The following is a 14719-nucleotide window of genomic DNA, read 5'->3' on the forward strand; positions in this document are numbered from 1 at the left end:
AACACGCAGACTTTTCCACACTTCTTTAATGATGCCAACTGCAATGTATGTACGTTACTGAAAAGGAGACTGAACCTTTGGTCTGAAGACTGGCAGCAAGAAAGACTGCATCAGCATACTTGTTGCTTACAGAGAGTTGACTCTACAGACTTCAGTAAGGTAAGATAGATGTCATCATGAATTTGAATAGCTGTGTTATGGTGAGAGACCCAGCATCTCACCCCTCACGTGTCTCAAATATTGAAACACCAAAAATATAGTGCTCATAGCATCAGTTCAAAAGTAACAATCAAAAAAAGCAGCAGGGTCAACACAATGTCATAGGTGAATAGCAATATAAAATGCTTGACAAATAAAATGGTCAACAGTTCTCTCCACCTGCATTTACTCAGAACCTTGTATCTATGGAGACCAGATTTTGACTAGCCTGTCTGAATTCAACAATAAGAGGATCATATTAATATCGATTTGTTTAAATCACCATGAACATGGTTAAAGAACTGCAGTCTCATGAACAATTCATGTTGTACATTATGACAACTATGGTGTTGCAGTGATTTTACTTGAAGGTGGTTAGTTCTTCTGATTTTATGACATATGTAGATAGGCCACACAGACACTGACATAACCAAAAAAATCAATTTGATAATGAAAGAGCTTACTGTAAGCTTCTTCCAGATCTTATTTTAACTCAGCTGAGAACAGTGTAACAAAGTTGACTCAGCTCAAATCAAGCCTGGACCATTACAGAAAGTCTACACACCAAGCAGGTTTGTTTGTTTAATTCTATCAAAACTTTTTGTAGGGCAATTACTTCAACACTTAAAAAGAACACATGCTCTGCTGAGTTTGTTTTGCAGTTCACTTAGTGGAAAGTATTTTACCCTGCACTAACAGGTCACTCTAGAAAAGAAAGTCTCAATTAGCAAACTACTAAGCATGATGAAGGCTGGTGAGCCTCCTATTAAGATTCAAGAGATCTAGACAGCAAACTTGCCACCAGATTAAGATAGGCATTATTTTTTAAACAAAAGACAGCACATTTGCCTGAATGATTTTGCATAGCAGGGCTGGAATAGCTTACTTGTTATTAACCTACCCTGTTACATACAAGTACATAATTATATCAACATAACCAGCTGCGTTCTCTAGAAGACACTCAAAACTCCTGAGAATCAAATAAGGAAACTACAAGAAGTTTTTCACAGAAGAGCACACAGTTCTACCACTAACTGCAAGAGACCAAAATCCTTCAGGCATGTAGAGAAACCATGAATACTTATTACATTAAATACTACCTTTTTGTCACCTTTGCAGTTCTTATGCATTGTTTCAGGCAAAGATGCAAATAGTAACAAACGCAGCGAATAATCATTTCCTGTCCCGCATGATTAATGTTCATTTGTCCCTATGTTGTTATCTAGCAAGAGATCTTAGATGCAACCATTAGTCTTAAGCCACAGCACTGACAATAATAAAGACATCAAATGTACAGTTTCAGTTAAGGCAAAATTTTAGACATTACAACCAAGTAATGCACTCTAATGAAACATGAAATCACATGAAATCTAAGCTCACAAAGCTGTAAGAGCTACAAGATACACTTATCCAAAGGAAAAAAGTAAAATAAACTCAGGCACTACACCCACAAAAAGACAGCGTGGAGAAAACAGACACCCCTCTAACTGCTGAAGGAAATGCCTCAGCTCGGAGCTGCAGACATTCAGATACCGGCATGCCAGGACGCAGCTTTTATGAATGCCACCTCCGCTCAGGAGTAGAACAGTATGGGTTTTCATCTACTGCCTTGATGAAGAGAGGTTGCAATTATGCTACAAGCTGGTACCTGGGGAAGGGAGGATCTCTGCTCCTCACCTAACACACTGCTATGGATACTGATAAACTGAACATCCAGAAAATGAAAGTATCCCATGACGACAAAAAAAAATGATCAACAGAACTGAAATTTTTTAGTACCATAGCAACCAACTTCACAGACCTTAAAACTAAATTAGGCAGAAGATAAAAAAAATATTTTGAGGCAACATTTCAAATAAAAAGGCAATTACCTAGACCTTTTACTCATCCAATTCTTTGGGGTTTATTATTAGGCAGAATAACTGCAAAACTTTTCCAAAAGTAAGTGTACATTTTCCAAAGACCAAAACAAGCAGAGTCCCCCAAGAAAGTGGTGCTCGCATGCTGGAAAGCTACACTATAAAGAACTTCTAGACATTATCTCTACACTAGAAAAAAAAGACAGCACATAATTTGCCTAGAATAATCTTTCCTCAAATAATTCCGTTCCAACCATGACAACCCAAAGCAGCACCAGAGCTAGAGAGATCTCCTTTCCTCCAGTATGAGGGAGGAGAGGATGCAAGCAGGAAAAATACAATCTAGTTGTACCTGTCTACTATCACAACTGACCGAGTCTTTGCTTTTCAATATATTCAGCTATTTGGCTCAGTAAATCACCTCCCCATAACCAGACCTCTGCATAACACAGCTTTCTCAGTTCATCCTGAGCCAAGCTCAGACTGCGCAGCCTGCATCAAACTTTACTTCTCCCCTTTTATTTCTGTTTCTTTTCTCCTCGGTATTCAGAGCTGCAGCAGGCCAGCACTGCCAACTCACTAGAGGAAGCAGAATTGTAAAATAATCCCCTTTATTAAGCCAAATATCCCAGGCCAAACTGATGCATAACCAGCTATCACAAGTATCAGTCTGCCAGGAACAGCACAAAACTGGAAAACAAAAAAAAAAACCACCACCCCACGCCCTCCAAATCACACAAATAACTCTCTCAGATAAGCAGAAGTGCAGCGACTATTAAGATGGCTAAGGATATGGAGAACTAAGAACCTGTGCTTAACGCTCTGTTCACAAGACAGTAAGTCCAGGACCTAGCAGGACAGAGACCATCTTACCCTCTAGTCAGCTCACACATGGCTTTAGTAAGATGAAAAGGGTACTTTTAAATGTTGCTACATCCTGAGATGAAGCCAAAGGTTGATGCCAAAGTAACCAACCCAAGCATAAATCAGACTTCTAAAGTGTATTTAGAATTTTACTTTAAGACTTAACTACCAAAGCCAGGAGGAAATTGGGCTTACACTATCTGAACACAAGGAAAAACAAAAACTTCAGAACAAAAATGTGGCTAATCTTGGTTAAGAAGCCAAGCCTCAGGAGAAAAAGCTTCAGAGAGTGTTCCAACCTTGTCTCCATCATTTTCTTTTGTTGTTGCTCTTTTTTCTTTTTAAAAAACTTAATTATCTCAATCCCTTCCTCCTAGGTCCAAGCATTCCCTTCCATGGACTTTGATAGATCCATCTTCCATTTTATGAATTTTAGAAGCAGGAGAGACCAGTCTTGACCATTCAAATTAATCTGCATCTGCCACAAACCACTGTAAATTCTTTGTTAAATTCAGTTTGAGACAGAATGGTAACTGGAAATTTCTAATACAGATGCACAGGCTTCAACTCATACAGAGCCTACCATTCAGTTACAGTCCAATAATTAACTCAATCTCTTAAAATTGCAACACATTTTTACTTTAACTTAGCTCAACTTCAACTACAGGTAAGAATTCTCCTTTTTTTTTTTTCCTTAAGGATGTAAGAGTTCTTAAACTCCCGTGCCATGTACAGGTGGCTCTGAATCATCACCAGGTCAATATCCCTTAGAAATAAGGGAGAGTGTAAGCAAAGCCCTTGGCAATGCTTAAGGTACATTTTCCAGGTTTCTGATCATTGCCTTAAAAAAAAAAAATCCCTTTGCGTGTTGATATTTGAACTAGATGATAAGGCTGTAGGCACTGTAAGAGCATCACTGGAATACTAACTGCCTACTCCTTTGCAATAGTAATGATTAGAGAACCAGAACAGCCTTCATCCCACAGCTATGTACTTACCACCCTGAGAAACAGGCAGTTCCCATTCAAAACAGCCCACCTGAAAGCCAGGGAGAATGCCTGGAGGTTTTGTGGGACGAAAACAAACTATAAGCACTGAAGAAGATGGCCAACTCAGTAAACAGTGTCTTCACTATTTGCATTTCCTAAAAACTAGCCCACCCCTGTGCTATGTTTAATCCACAGCCCTCAATTATTTACAGCTCTGGACAGGTAAACAGTCATTTGTTGCCCCAGCCCTGACATCTCAAAAAAGGTATTTTAAAAGCTAGCCTCCACTTGTGCATGGGAAAGCTGTGAGAGATGGAAATAACATGAGTACATGCTCAAATACGAGATAATGTAGCATGTTGAGTCAAAGCAAAACCTTCGTCCTTCAACTCTATAAATTACAGAGATGGGGGGGGGGGATGATGGGGATGGATGGAGTGGAATAGAGCTACCGTGACAGATCACTTATCCATCTCAATGCAACCAAAAAGCTTCAGGGAAGCTTTCACATTTCCAATCCCCTTACCAAGAAAGTAGAAAAACTAGAGAACAAGCACAGAGACTGAGCACACACGACTTTTCCTACAACTACAGTATTACCAAAAGAGATGAAGACTCCAAGCATGCATTACCGTCTGGTTTCTCTTTTCCATTTATAATTTTAAAACTTAGGTAATTTCACTGGCACTGTTTTATCAGACCACTTAAGTAGCTCAGGTACATACCAAGTGAGGAATAAAACATTTATATGTAAGAAACGTGCCAGTTCCCAACCTGCCAAATGTTACATGCTTCCTAGTCTGTAACTCGTATTAAATGAATTTTCTGGCCTTTTACACTGACTATGCATCTGAAATAACAGGAAAAATACTATTCTTAAAATACACAGCTTTAACATTAATTCATTTTGTTCTTAACCCAATCCTCAACATTAAGAAAGCCTTATTTTTTCCAGAAAGCAGAGCATTGGGGCTCAATTATACTGTCCCTGCCATAAAGGTGCTACCAAAGAAACTGAACCATTCAGGATGAAGAGAGCAGCAGAAGGCCAAAACTTTGATCTCTAAACCCAACTTAACCATGACCACTTGATCTTAGAAAAATTATTTAGCCTATAATGCATTAGCATTATATAGATGGATATCCTACAAATACTACATAATCTTTACAAGTGCAATGCAAGTAAAGCTCAACAATTATGATTTCAAGTTAATTCACTGATTAATCAGATCTAAGGTATGTTTTAACAGTAAAATTACGCTCCACTAATAAGCCAGATAAGAGCGCTACACTGGTTAAGATATTTTCATACCTGCTAATGTTTCCTACCTCCAATTCAACAACTCAGTAAGGCTTTAAATGCAAATCATCATTAATCATGCAAAATCTTCTTCCTAGCAAATATATTAATATTTCATGGGTTCGTTTATACTATAACCACCACGAAAATTAGTTTAATAGGCAGGCCATAAAAAAGGGCTTAAAGGCTGTAGTCTATGTTAAATGAAATGCAAGCTCTGAAGTCTCTCTAGAAACAGGCTAGCAACCACAATCGTTTCAGAAAAAAGCACTTTAAAACACATTTTTGAAAGACAGAAGTATACACCACCCCATTCTACTCTTTTTACATCTTGGCATAAAATTATTTGGATAACAATCAAAACATTGGTGACAAAATTTAAGTGACTCAAACCAGTAACATATCCAGCGCACAAATAATTTTAACGAGAAGGAAATTAATTCATCTGGAAAATGTACCAAAACATGCATTTGATTCTATTTTCTGATTATAGTCAAAGATGTTTAAGCTGACTAGCTCTGACCACTACCTCCTCCAGTTAAGGAGCATCCTTCCCATTCTTATACTTTGAAAGGGAAGCAGAAAAGCATGATTGTCCCTTGATTTCTATCTTTCAAATAGTTGAACAACATGAAATACAGAAGAGTTCTGCACCTGCAGAAGTGGACTCTGCATTACGTCAGTTAAGCATTTTATTGACTTGGTGGAAAATCAGTGGTAAAGTATTTGATCTCAGTCTGGGGGTCTTTTTTTTTTTAAAAGAATTCTAAGACACACACAGTGCTTAAATACCTGTGTTGATAATACTTTAAATTGACAGTCTACAAGTAACCTCTCAAAAGCAAAACTTTAAAATTTACGATTTTGGTTTTGTGGGTTTTTTGGGTTGTTGTTGGGGTTTTTTTACTGTTTTCTTTTGTGTCAAACTACTCTTTACTGAATATTTGTGTTAAACAGCTTCTCTCAACATTCACCCTACAAGCTAGGCTCCTGTACTAGTCAACCACAGACACAACACTCCTGTTTCTTTAGATTCAGAAGAACTAACCAGCAAAAGCAAGGGAGGACTTACTTTAAAGACATCCACACTAACAAACCAGCACATACTGAAATAATGTGATCACATTCACACTGGCTAACAAAACAAGTACATCTTTTCTTTCCTCTATACTTTATGGACTCAAAAGGAAGGTTTCAAGTAGTTGTCTCCTCTGCTTATTCAAAATTTTAAAAAGTGTCCTCGCCTTTCTGTATCACACTAAGAAGAAAAATCAATGGATAATCTTAACAGTAATGCTCCTAGTTTCAAACTGAAAGTTTCTCCACTTTAGAGGAACATTTGTTATGAGAAAAGTATGATCATCTTAAACACCTATGGAAAAAAGGCTGCTTCTGCAGCCTAATTGCATCCAAAAATCTTACCTGCTACTTGTAGTGAAGCAGTGTCCAAATACTGTCCTCACTGATGCTATCACACACAGCAACTCCCCCAAATCTTCCATTTACTATAGCCCAACTTTTTTTTAAATGGGCTTATATGACTTAGACTAGTTCCCCACCCATTTTAAAATTTAATTGTCTCTTTTCTGGTATTGTCCAAACAAGCTGTCAGATGCTCTAGGGTCAAAATTAAAAGTTGTATCGACAACAGTAACAGCTAATATGTCACTTATTTCCTCTGCTGTCACCTCCAATGCAGAGGAAGTGTCTGAGACAACATCTGACCCCATTCCCTATCACTCAATGTGCCACCCAATGTTTAAAACTCATGACTTCTACTCTGTCTAAATATCAAGAGTTACACAGTAGGGATATACAGAAGTCAGTTATTTTAATTAATTTCTCAGAGCAGCACTCTGGGAATTCATTTTTATATCAGGATACAGCCCATCACATCTGGGTTACAGCAGACGAACTGTTGAGTCTAAGACCAGCTGACAGTGCTCTTTACAGGCTGACAGACAAATAAGGACAAGGCTGCAGAGAGACACCTTCACAGAGAAAACTCAACCCAAAATGATCCCAAGATGTCCTATCAGTGCCTGGGATGTCACCCCAGGAAAAGATTCACCTTCAGCACTGGATATCAGACAGTATTACAGCTAGACAAGACCAACAGCCAGCAAACTACTGACATCAAGGCAGGCTTAGAAAGGGGAAAAGGAAAACCACAAGCAAGACATAACATTCAAAAGACAGTGGAGTTCTCATGAGATATGCAGAACCAACATAAGGGCTTGTACTTTCTGAAAATAAAGGGTGCTGCGAAGCATTCCTTCATCTTTTGCTTCTCCCTGCACCCTAGCCCTGCACTCACCCCCATCTGTGTTTAACTCAGTAAAATGACAAAACTATTCTAGCAGAAAGCTGATAAACTAGATGATAAAAAGGTCCACCCCACTAAAATGGCAGAAAACCAATAAGCACTGGAACTATGAAAAGAGAAGGGAGGGGCCACACAACTGTAAAGAAAGGAACAATAAGAGCTTGCCTTTTTGGCAGGCTGGTAGCTTGTGAGCCACAGCCTGTAAGCGCAGCCTCTGAGATCGTGTCAGAGATGGTGCCTCCCTAACAGGGGATCCAAAAGGTCCCAGACAGGTGGAAAAAACAGTAAGGGATAAGTTATTCATAAAGCAAATATCAGAGCATTTTATAACTGTGACAGACATTGCATCAGGACTCATTTAAAAAGTGTGCCATGAGTGTCTTACCAGACTACCTGTCCAAAATTAAAATATGAAGTTCGATTAAAAAAATCTAAATTATTTTTGGATTTTAAGCCAGGAAGCCACTGATGGTTATTGGTTGAAGACTCCCCTTGATGAGAGTAACCATTAAGTCACTGCCATCTGCCGTCTCTGCAATAACAGATGAGAAATAGGCACAGGTTTTTTCCTGACTGCATTTCCACTTGATAAAACACCATTAAAACTGACCCAGCCTGACACTCCTGGACTTCACAGCAGAGAAGCCAAGAACTAAACAGACCTCAACACCAAATCAGCTCACCAAAGACACTTCTCCCAAAGGCTTCTTCAAACTGAGCAAGAACCACCAAGGAATGAATGAAAAGATGGGTCTAGAAAAGACTCTGAGGTAGGAACTCAGTTTTTTCTCGCGTTAGACTTAAACCACTCACAACAGATGTTTGGGAACAACACAGGTTGCCCAGCCAACCTCCCCGCATAATCTAAGCCGGGTCTAAAGATTGTGTATCTAGTTTCATACACACACAAGCAAGCACTGGAAACCAAACCTCTACAGCTGAGGTTTACACGAAGGCGGGAATCTGAACCTGAAAAAAAACCTTCTCAGGTCACTGCTGCTACCAGCAAGGCACGTTTCCTCAGCACAACGCGGGCAGGACTCTCCCCAGACATCTGAAAGCGAATAACCCTGTAAGGCACCACAGCCAAAACAAAGCCATCCCACCGAGACCTCTCCCTCCCAGGAGGGTGCTGCTAGGGCGGCAGCACCGAGCCCGGAGGTGCAAACAAAGAGGGGTGCCGGCAGGAGGGAGGCTCCTCTCCCAGGGCCCCCTGCCCTCACCGTCACCCCCGCAGGCGGCTCCCGCAGGCGGCCCGGCCCCCTCACACGAAGCTCCACAACGGCGGGGGCGCAGCGCGGGAAGCGCGGCCAGCGCCGGCCTGCACGCAAACCCCGCTTTTAAAAACAAAAATCATGAGGTAAGCAAGGAACGACGGCGCGGGCCCCGCTGGCTCCACTGAGGAGCAGCGGCGGGGCCGAGGGGCACGGGCGGCGCGGAGCCCCGCTCTTTGTTCGCCGCCGCGGGTAGGCCCGGCCCGGCGCCGCGCCCGGCCCTTACCTCGCGGACGTCCTGCAGGCACTCGAGGACGGCGAGATTGTTGGCCCAGCTGTGCTTCGAGCAGAGCCGCACCACGTCCTCCCGGCACACCGTCTCCTCCGACAGCTTCCACCCGCTGCCCGAGCCGCCGCCGCCGCCGCGGGGACCCCGCGGGCCCGCCGCGCCCGGCCCCGCTGCCTGCCCCGCTAAGACCAGGCCGCCGCCAGCGACGGGGCCAGCAGGAGGAGGGCCGCCCGCCGCCGGCCGCGCCGCCAGCGCCAGGAGCAGGAGGAGCGCCGGGCCCGGCCAGCGGCTCCGGACACGTCCGCACGGCGCCATCTTGGATCCGCCACCTCCGGCGCAGCCGCCCGCCTACCCAGCGGCACGCACGCCGTATGCAAATCAGCGCGCCGGCTGACGTCCCGCGCCCCGCCCCCTTCCCGGCCCCGCCCCTTTCAGGCGAGGGGATGTGGTTTTCGTTGGTCCCGCCCTCAGCGCGTCCCGTGGCTCCGCCCCCTCCGCCGTCGCCTCAGGAGGGCGAGGCGCCATCACGGCCCCCAGTCGCCATTACAGCCCCCGGCCGCCATGATGGCCCCACGGTGGCCCCCACTGCCTGTCAGCCATGCAGGATGGTGCTTGCCAAACTGCTGAGCCAGCGCTGGTGGCAGGGAACGTAAGGAGCCATGCCCCAGGCACACTCACACCTCTGGGAAGGCAGCCTGGCCCTGCGCCTCCCATAGCAGGTATCCGGAAGCTGTAGCCAGTTTTTCCCCTAAATCTCTCCGTTCCCACCCGTGAAACGGAGCTTGCAGTGCCGTCCTTCTCAGAGGAACATTGGGGAGAGTTGTTAAAAGCCTGAGAAGCTCTTGGGTGCTCCAGTGATGTAGGACATAGGAAGGGCCATGAGGAAACAGTGCTCAGAGTAGGGTTGGACAGTAAAGAAAACATGCAGTAAAGAAAACGTGGGGCCACATATGGAACAATGAAGAAAAAATATTGAATAGCTGCTCAAAAAAACCAAAAACTTGACTAAATATTGGGAAAAAAACACAAAATGTGGAATAGTGACTGCCAGCCAGCCAGGATGCTCGTGGGCAAGGGCTCACATTAACAAAACAGCATGGGATCATGCAGTTAAGGGTTGCATCATCCTGGAGATGGGCAGCAAACCCCACTGACACAGACGACCTTCATGCTGGTGTTTCCCCACGCCAGGTGCTGAGTTATCAGCTGGGGCGACCTGCCCGTGCATGGATGCACCCACGGCCCCTCGTGGGGCAGGACGCGCAGGCTGGCAGGAGAGGACGGGATTTATCCCACTGTGCCAGGGTAGCCCAGCCCTGGGGTACCCCCCAGGGAGCAGGCAGCTGTACAAGGGCAAAAAAATCACATTTTGGGGGTGCCACAAGGCTGCTTGTTTTAGGGTTTGGTGGGTTGGCTGCACCTCCTGCCCTTTCAGTGCAAGGCCCACTGTTTTGGGGCTGGGATTTGGCATGTCACACTCGATTGTGGCTCCATATGGGCTTTCTTCATGGGGATGGAGAGAAACGGGCGCTCCTGTAAGAGTGACCTTGTCCCCAAAGCAGGATCTACAATGGCTGATCCCATGGGATCCAGAAGTTCCTCCTAGGGCAATAACGGGAGTGAGATGCTGAATTTGGTGATGGATCATCCAAAAGCAGTGTCTTCAACCACGCAGCCTCCGTTGGAGCAGCGTTTTGGTAATGCTGCGGCCACCTCCACCCCAGCAGCCAGACCTCTGAATTTTATAGTAAAAAAATATCTGTCCAGGTGTTGGGTCGGCAGCAGCAGTGGGACACAGGTCCGCCACCAGTTCAGCAACCACATCTTTTTGGGTGCCCTCAGAGCCTCCCAGCAGCAGGATCTCACCAGGCCAGCCAGCTCACAGCACCCTCCTGGGATGGGTTTGCCCCAGAATCTCAGCTTTGCTTCCAATGGAAATGGGGGACAGGGAGAATCCCATCTCAATTCCTCTGCCTGGTTGATTCCAGGAGCAGTTTTCCCAGCACAAGCCAGCATCAGTCCAAAGTGGGAAGCTTTTGCCTGGGTGCCAGGGCACTCCAGGGATCTGCCCTGGCTCGGTGAGCTGGGGTGAAGCAGAGCTGCAGGGCTGCTCCCTTCCTGCTCCAGGCTGCCTTGTCCAGCCTGGGCCAAGCCTTTCTTTTGAGGATGCCACCAGCCATCTTACCCACACAAGCAGCTACCAGAGCACCATGACCAAACTGGAGCCCACCTCGGCCACCAACCTGCAGCTGCCTCGTCCAGGTGGAGATGAGGGCAGGAGAGGGAGGGGGGTCAGCTGGCAAAGTCCCCACACTTCTTGTGTTCAAGTGTCGTGCTGGGACACGGGCTCAGGAAAGTGGCTTTGTGCTGGCACCCAGGGGCTGCGCAGCTGGGAACACTTAAAAACAAAAGCCAGCAAAATCCATCCCATGCTTAGCAGCCCATTTGGCTTAGTAGAAGTTATTTGAAGAGCTCACCCAGCACGAGAGCTGGCTGTGCTCCTCCATCCATCGCAGGACAAGGACGGAGGCAAGCAGCGGAGCTGGATTACGGCTCCCTTCTCCTTCCCACACCCTTGGGAGGTCTCGAAAGACTCACTTTTTGATGAGCAGCAGAACTTTTTGATGAGCTCCTGCCGAGCAACCCGTGCTCACAGGAATCCTCCCCCCAACCTTGGATTTTACTATCCTGCGTAATCTGCTGTTAAATAAGCATTTCATAAAAAGACCCCTACGCTCACCGTGTCCATGCAGCAAGTTAAACAAGGAAGAGGTATTTCTTTGTACATAGCGACATCTCTGCCTGTGCAATAACCCCAGCGGCTCATCACAGCTGCAGCCCCCCTCCCTCGGCACAGGCTCAGTAGAAATTCCCTTATTGCCACATTTTAAGCATTTTACCAGCAAGGCTCTCAGACTCTGGGTGCTGCATTAAGTGCTTGCAGTCATCTGCTTTTGTAGCGGGCAGCACATTTAAGTCTCACCACTTCAAGCAATAAAATGCATTTATAGACAGTCCCCAGCTTTGCAGACTGAAGCAGGGGTGAGCTGAGCTGCTGGGGCGCCTCTCGCTCCTTCCCAGCAGCATCCTCACCCTCCAGCTTACCGCCTGGGGAGAAGAAAAGCTCTTCCTTGGTCCATGCAGAGGAGCTGCTCCAATTTTTAATTGGATGCGGACTGCTCGCTCCCATGTGGCCATGGGCACCGCTCCGAATCTCAGCTCAGCCTCCACACAGCACACTGAGGCCCTCTCCCTTGCATGCAGACTGGCTGAGCTGCCTCCCTCCAACGCTATGGGTCCCCCAAAACTTCAGCACTGCCTTTCCCAACTGGTGATCATCTCCACCAACAAATGCTGTTGCAGAGAACCTAGTCAGGTGCTTCATTACCACTACCATTCAGTGCTTTTTCTTGATGGCTAAGGCAGCAACACTAGCCTGGTATTTCATGTTTTATCTGCACAACATGCACAGGTTCAGCCCCACTTGTTTCAGCTTTTCATGTAGGTCAGAGTCCTGCAGCACGCTTGCTCATCCATGTTAGGAAACAACCAGATGGCCAGGGCAGTATTTAGCTTCCGAGGAAGCTGTGGACAAACAGAAGACAATATTCCAGCTATAACCTTGTGAGTGTCAGGTGCAAGGGGAGCTTCGTGCCTCTTACGCACAACTCTTCATCCAGCCCAACGTGACATTTGTGTTTTTCACAAAAGAGCAATGATGTTGACACATCTTTGCTTCATGAAGCATCGGAAGCCCCAGGTCATTACTGCTGAGCCTGTTGCTCCCCTTGTATTTATGCACCTCTGTGTTGCAGTTAGCACCTACCATTACAAAAAAACACCAACCAAAACCCAGGCAATTTTCCAGCCCTTCCTCCAACCTGCCACAATTCTTTCCCAATCCTGCTTCTGCCTTCCCAAGCACTCGGTGCTGCTCCCAGCTTGACGCCCTCTGAAGCACAGGGGATTTGCTCCCCCTTCCGCAACCTCTGCTGTTAGCAGAAGCACCAAATTGGACTTGATGCAAGACTAAACCCCATGGACCCTCAAATTAATTACACTTCACAGGGTGGGATAATCACTGAAATTAGTTTGAGGCATTTTTTCTCTTGACCAGCATAGGCTGGACAGGGCCTGTTACCTGCTAAGTTTGTCCCAAGGATTAGATAAGCGTTTTAGGGCATAGTTCCCCAAACTCCACTAATTTTTTGCTACTTAGAGGCACTGTTTTGCAAGAGATGGGATAGGAGCAACATCCCACATCCCCTTGGTGTTCTTGAGATACTGCTATGGTTCCAAGACACTATCAACAAACTCCCCTGTACCAGAGCATGAGTTTCCTGCAGGCACCCACCCCGCAGCACCCAGTGCTCCATAACACCAGGGCACCCGCAGCTCTGCCATCTGAGCACAGCCCGTCGTCTTTAGCAAACAGAAGTGATGCAAGCACAAAGCATTTCTGCCTTCTCAGCAGTATCTATAAATATCTTTAACTATCTCAAATGCAAATAAACAATGATAAATATTGTTATCTTAAGTGATGGAGGCTGTTTACACCAACATGCTTGACTTTGCAGGCTGAGAGTGCTCGCAGGGGACAACAGTAGCTTGGCAGAGGGGCAGTCCTTCTGCCAAGGTGCTGTGACCCCCTCTGCTCGATTTTGCAGGCAACTGCAACATTTAGGAATGCGGCTAGACTCAAAGGGTGTCTGAGCACTCAGCTAATTCATATTTTAGCTGGGAAAAGTCTTTACTGCAGATTTGCTAATAGAAAGTTGAAAGCGCATCCCAGCAGGGGAGACCTTGCCCCTTTCTCCCTACCTCTCTCGGCAGTGAAATCTGTTCTTTCACATTTACTAGTTCTGGTATTTGATGCAAATCAAACCCAACAGAAAACTAGTTTTTGCTTGCTCGTTCCTTTGTTTCCCCCCTCTCCTCTTCCTTCTCCCTGAACTCCTTTTCCTCATATTCTCTCTCCTTCATAAACCAGCAGAAAGCCAGGTCTGTTAAGGAATTTACTGCCTTAGTAGAAAATCTGCTAATCTACATTAGCAGAAAATCTTGCCACATCTTATTGCAAACTGAAAAGGAGAACTAAATGAAATCCCACTGGGATGCTCTGGCTACCTCACTGTAACAAGGTTCAGATTAAGCTGCTTGTTTCATTTGCTGCATTGCCTAGTTTTAATTCAATTTGGTTCGGGACACATAAAATAGCTGCTTTTCTGCCCTCCAGGAAGCAGCAGGCACAGCCAGAGCCAGGCAAAGCGCTGGCAAGTCCTGCCTTGTGTGCACACACAAGCTGTGCTCACTTCTTTTCTCACACTTTTTTAGCACTACCTTTTGTCATCTGCAACGTTTTTGGTGATGGGAATCTCACTCGAGTCACTACAAACCAAACAGCTAAAGCACAAGGGCCGATGCTACAGCAGCGAAGTCCCCATGGTGCAGAGGCCAGGTGCAGGCAGGGAGCTGGCTGCCTCCTGACGCTCCCCTGCTCAGGCTTTTGCCCACACCGCAGATCACCACAGCCTAGGGCTGGATCACTCCTGGTAGAGGGACACGTGGAGGACAGCCCTTCTCCAGAAAGCAGGGCTCCCTCCGACTCCAGCTTCCCCTTCCCAGGCTGCGGCCCCCTGACACCGCACCTCCGCAGGGAGCAGCAGGGGCCGCACAGGCT

At 45.9% G+C, this 14719-nt stretch overlaps 1 protein-coding gene across 1 annotated transcript in view; it reads right to left on the minus strand.

The window, feature by feature from the left end:
* Positions 1-9394, minus strand: part of GLG1 (golgi glycoprotein 1) — an 89120-nt gene extending 79726 nt beyond the window's left edge. Inside the window, exon 1 of the mRNA XM_075510480.1 lies at positions 9037-9394. Within this exon, the coding sequence (XP_075366595.1) occupies positions 9037-9354 (318 nt within the window). The 5' untranslated portion in view covers positions 9355-9394. The remainder of the gene's footprint in view (positions 1-9036) is intronic.
* Between the last annotated feature and the right edge of the window lie 5325 nt (positions 9395-14719).

Source organism: Mycteria americana, chromosome 8 (genome assembly GCF_035582795.1).
Source record: "Mycteria americana isolate JAX WOST 10 ecotype Jacksonville Zoo and Gardens chromosome 8, USCA_MyAme_1.0, whole genome shotgun sequence".
Classification (NCBI taxonomy): Eukaryota; Metazoa; Chordata; class Aves; order Ciconiiformes; family Ciconiidae; genus Mycteria; species Mycteria americana.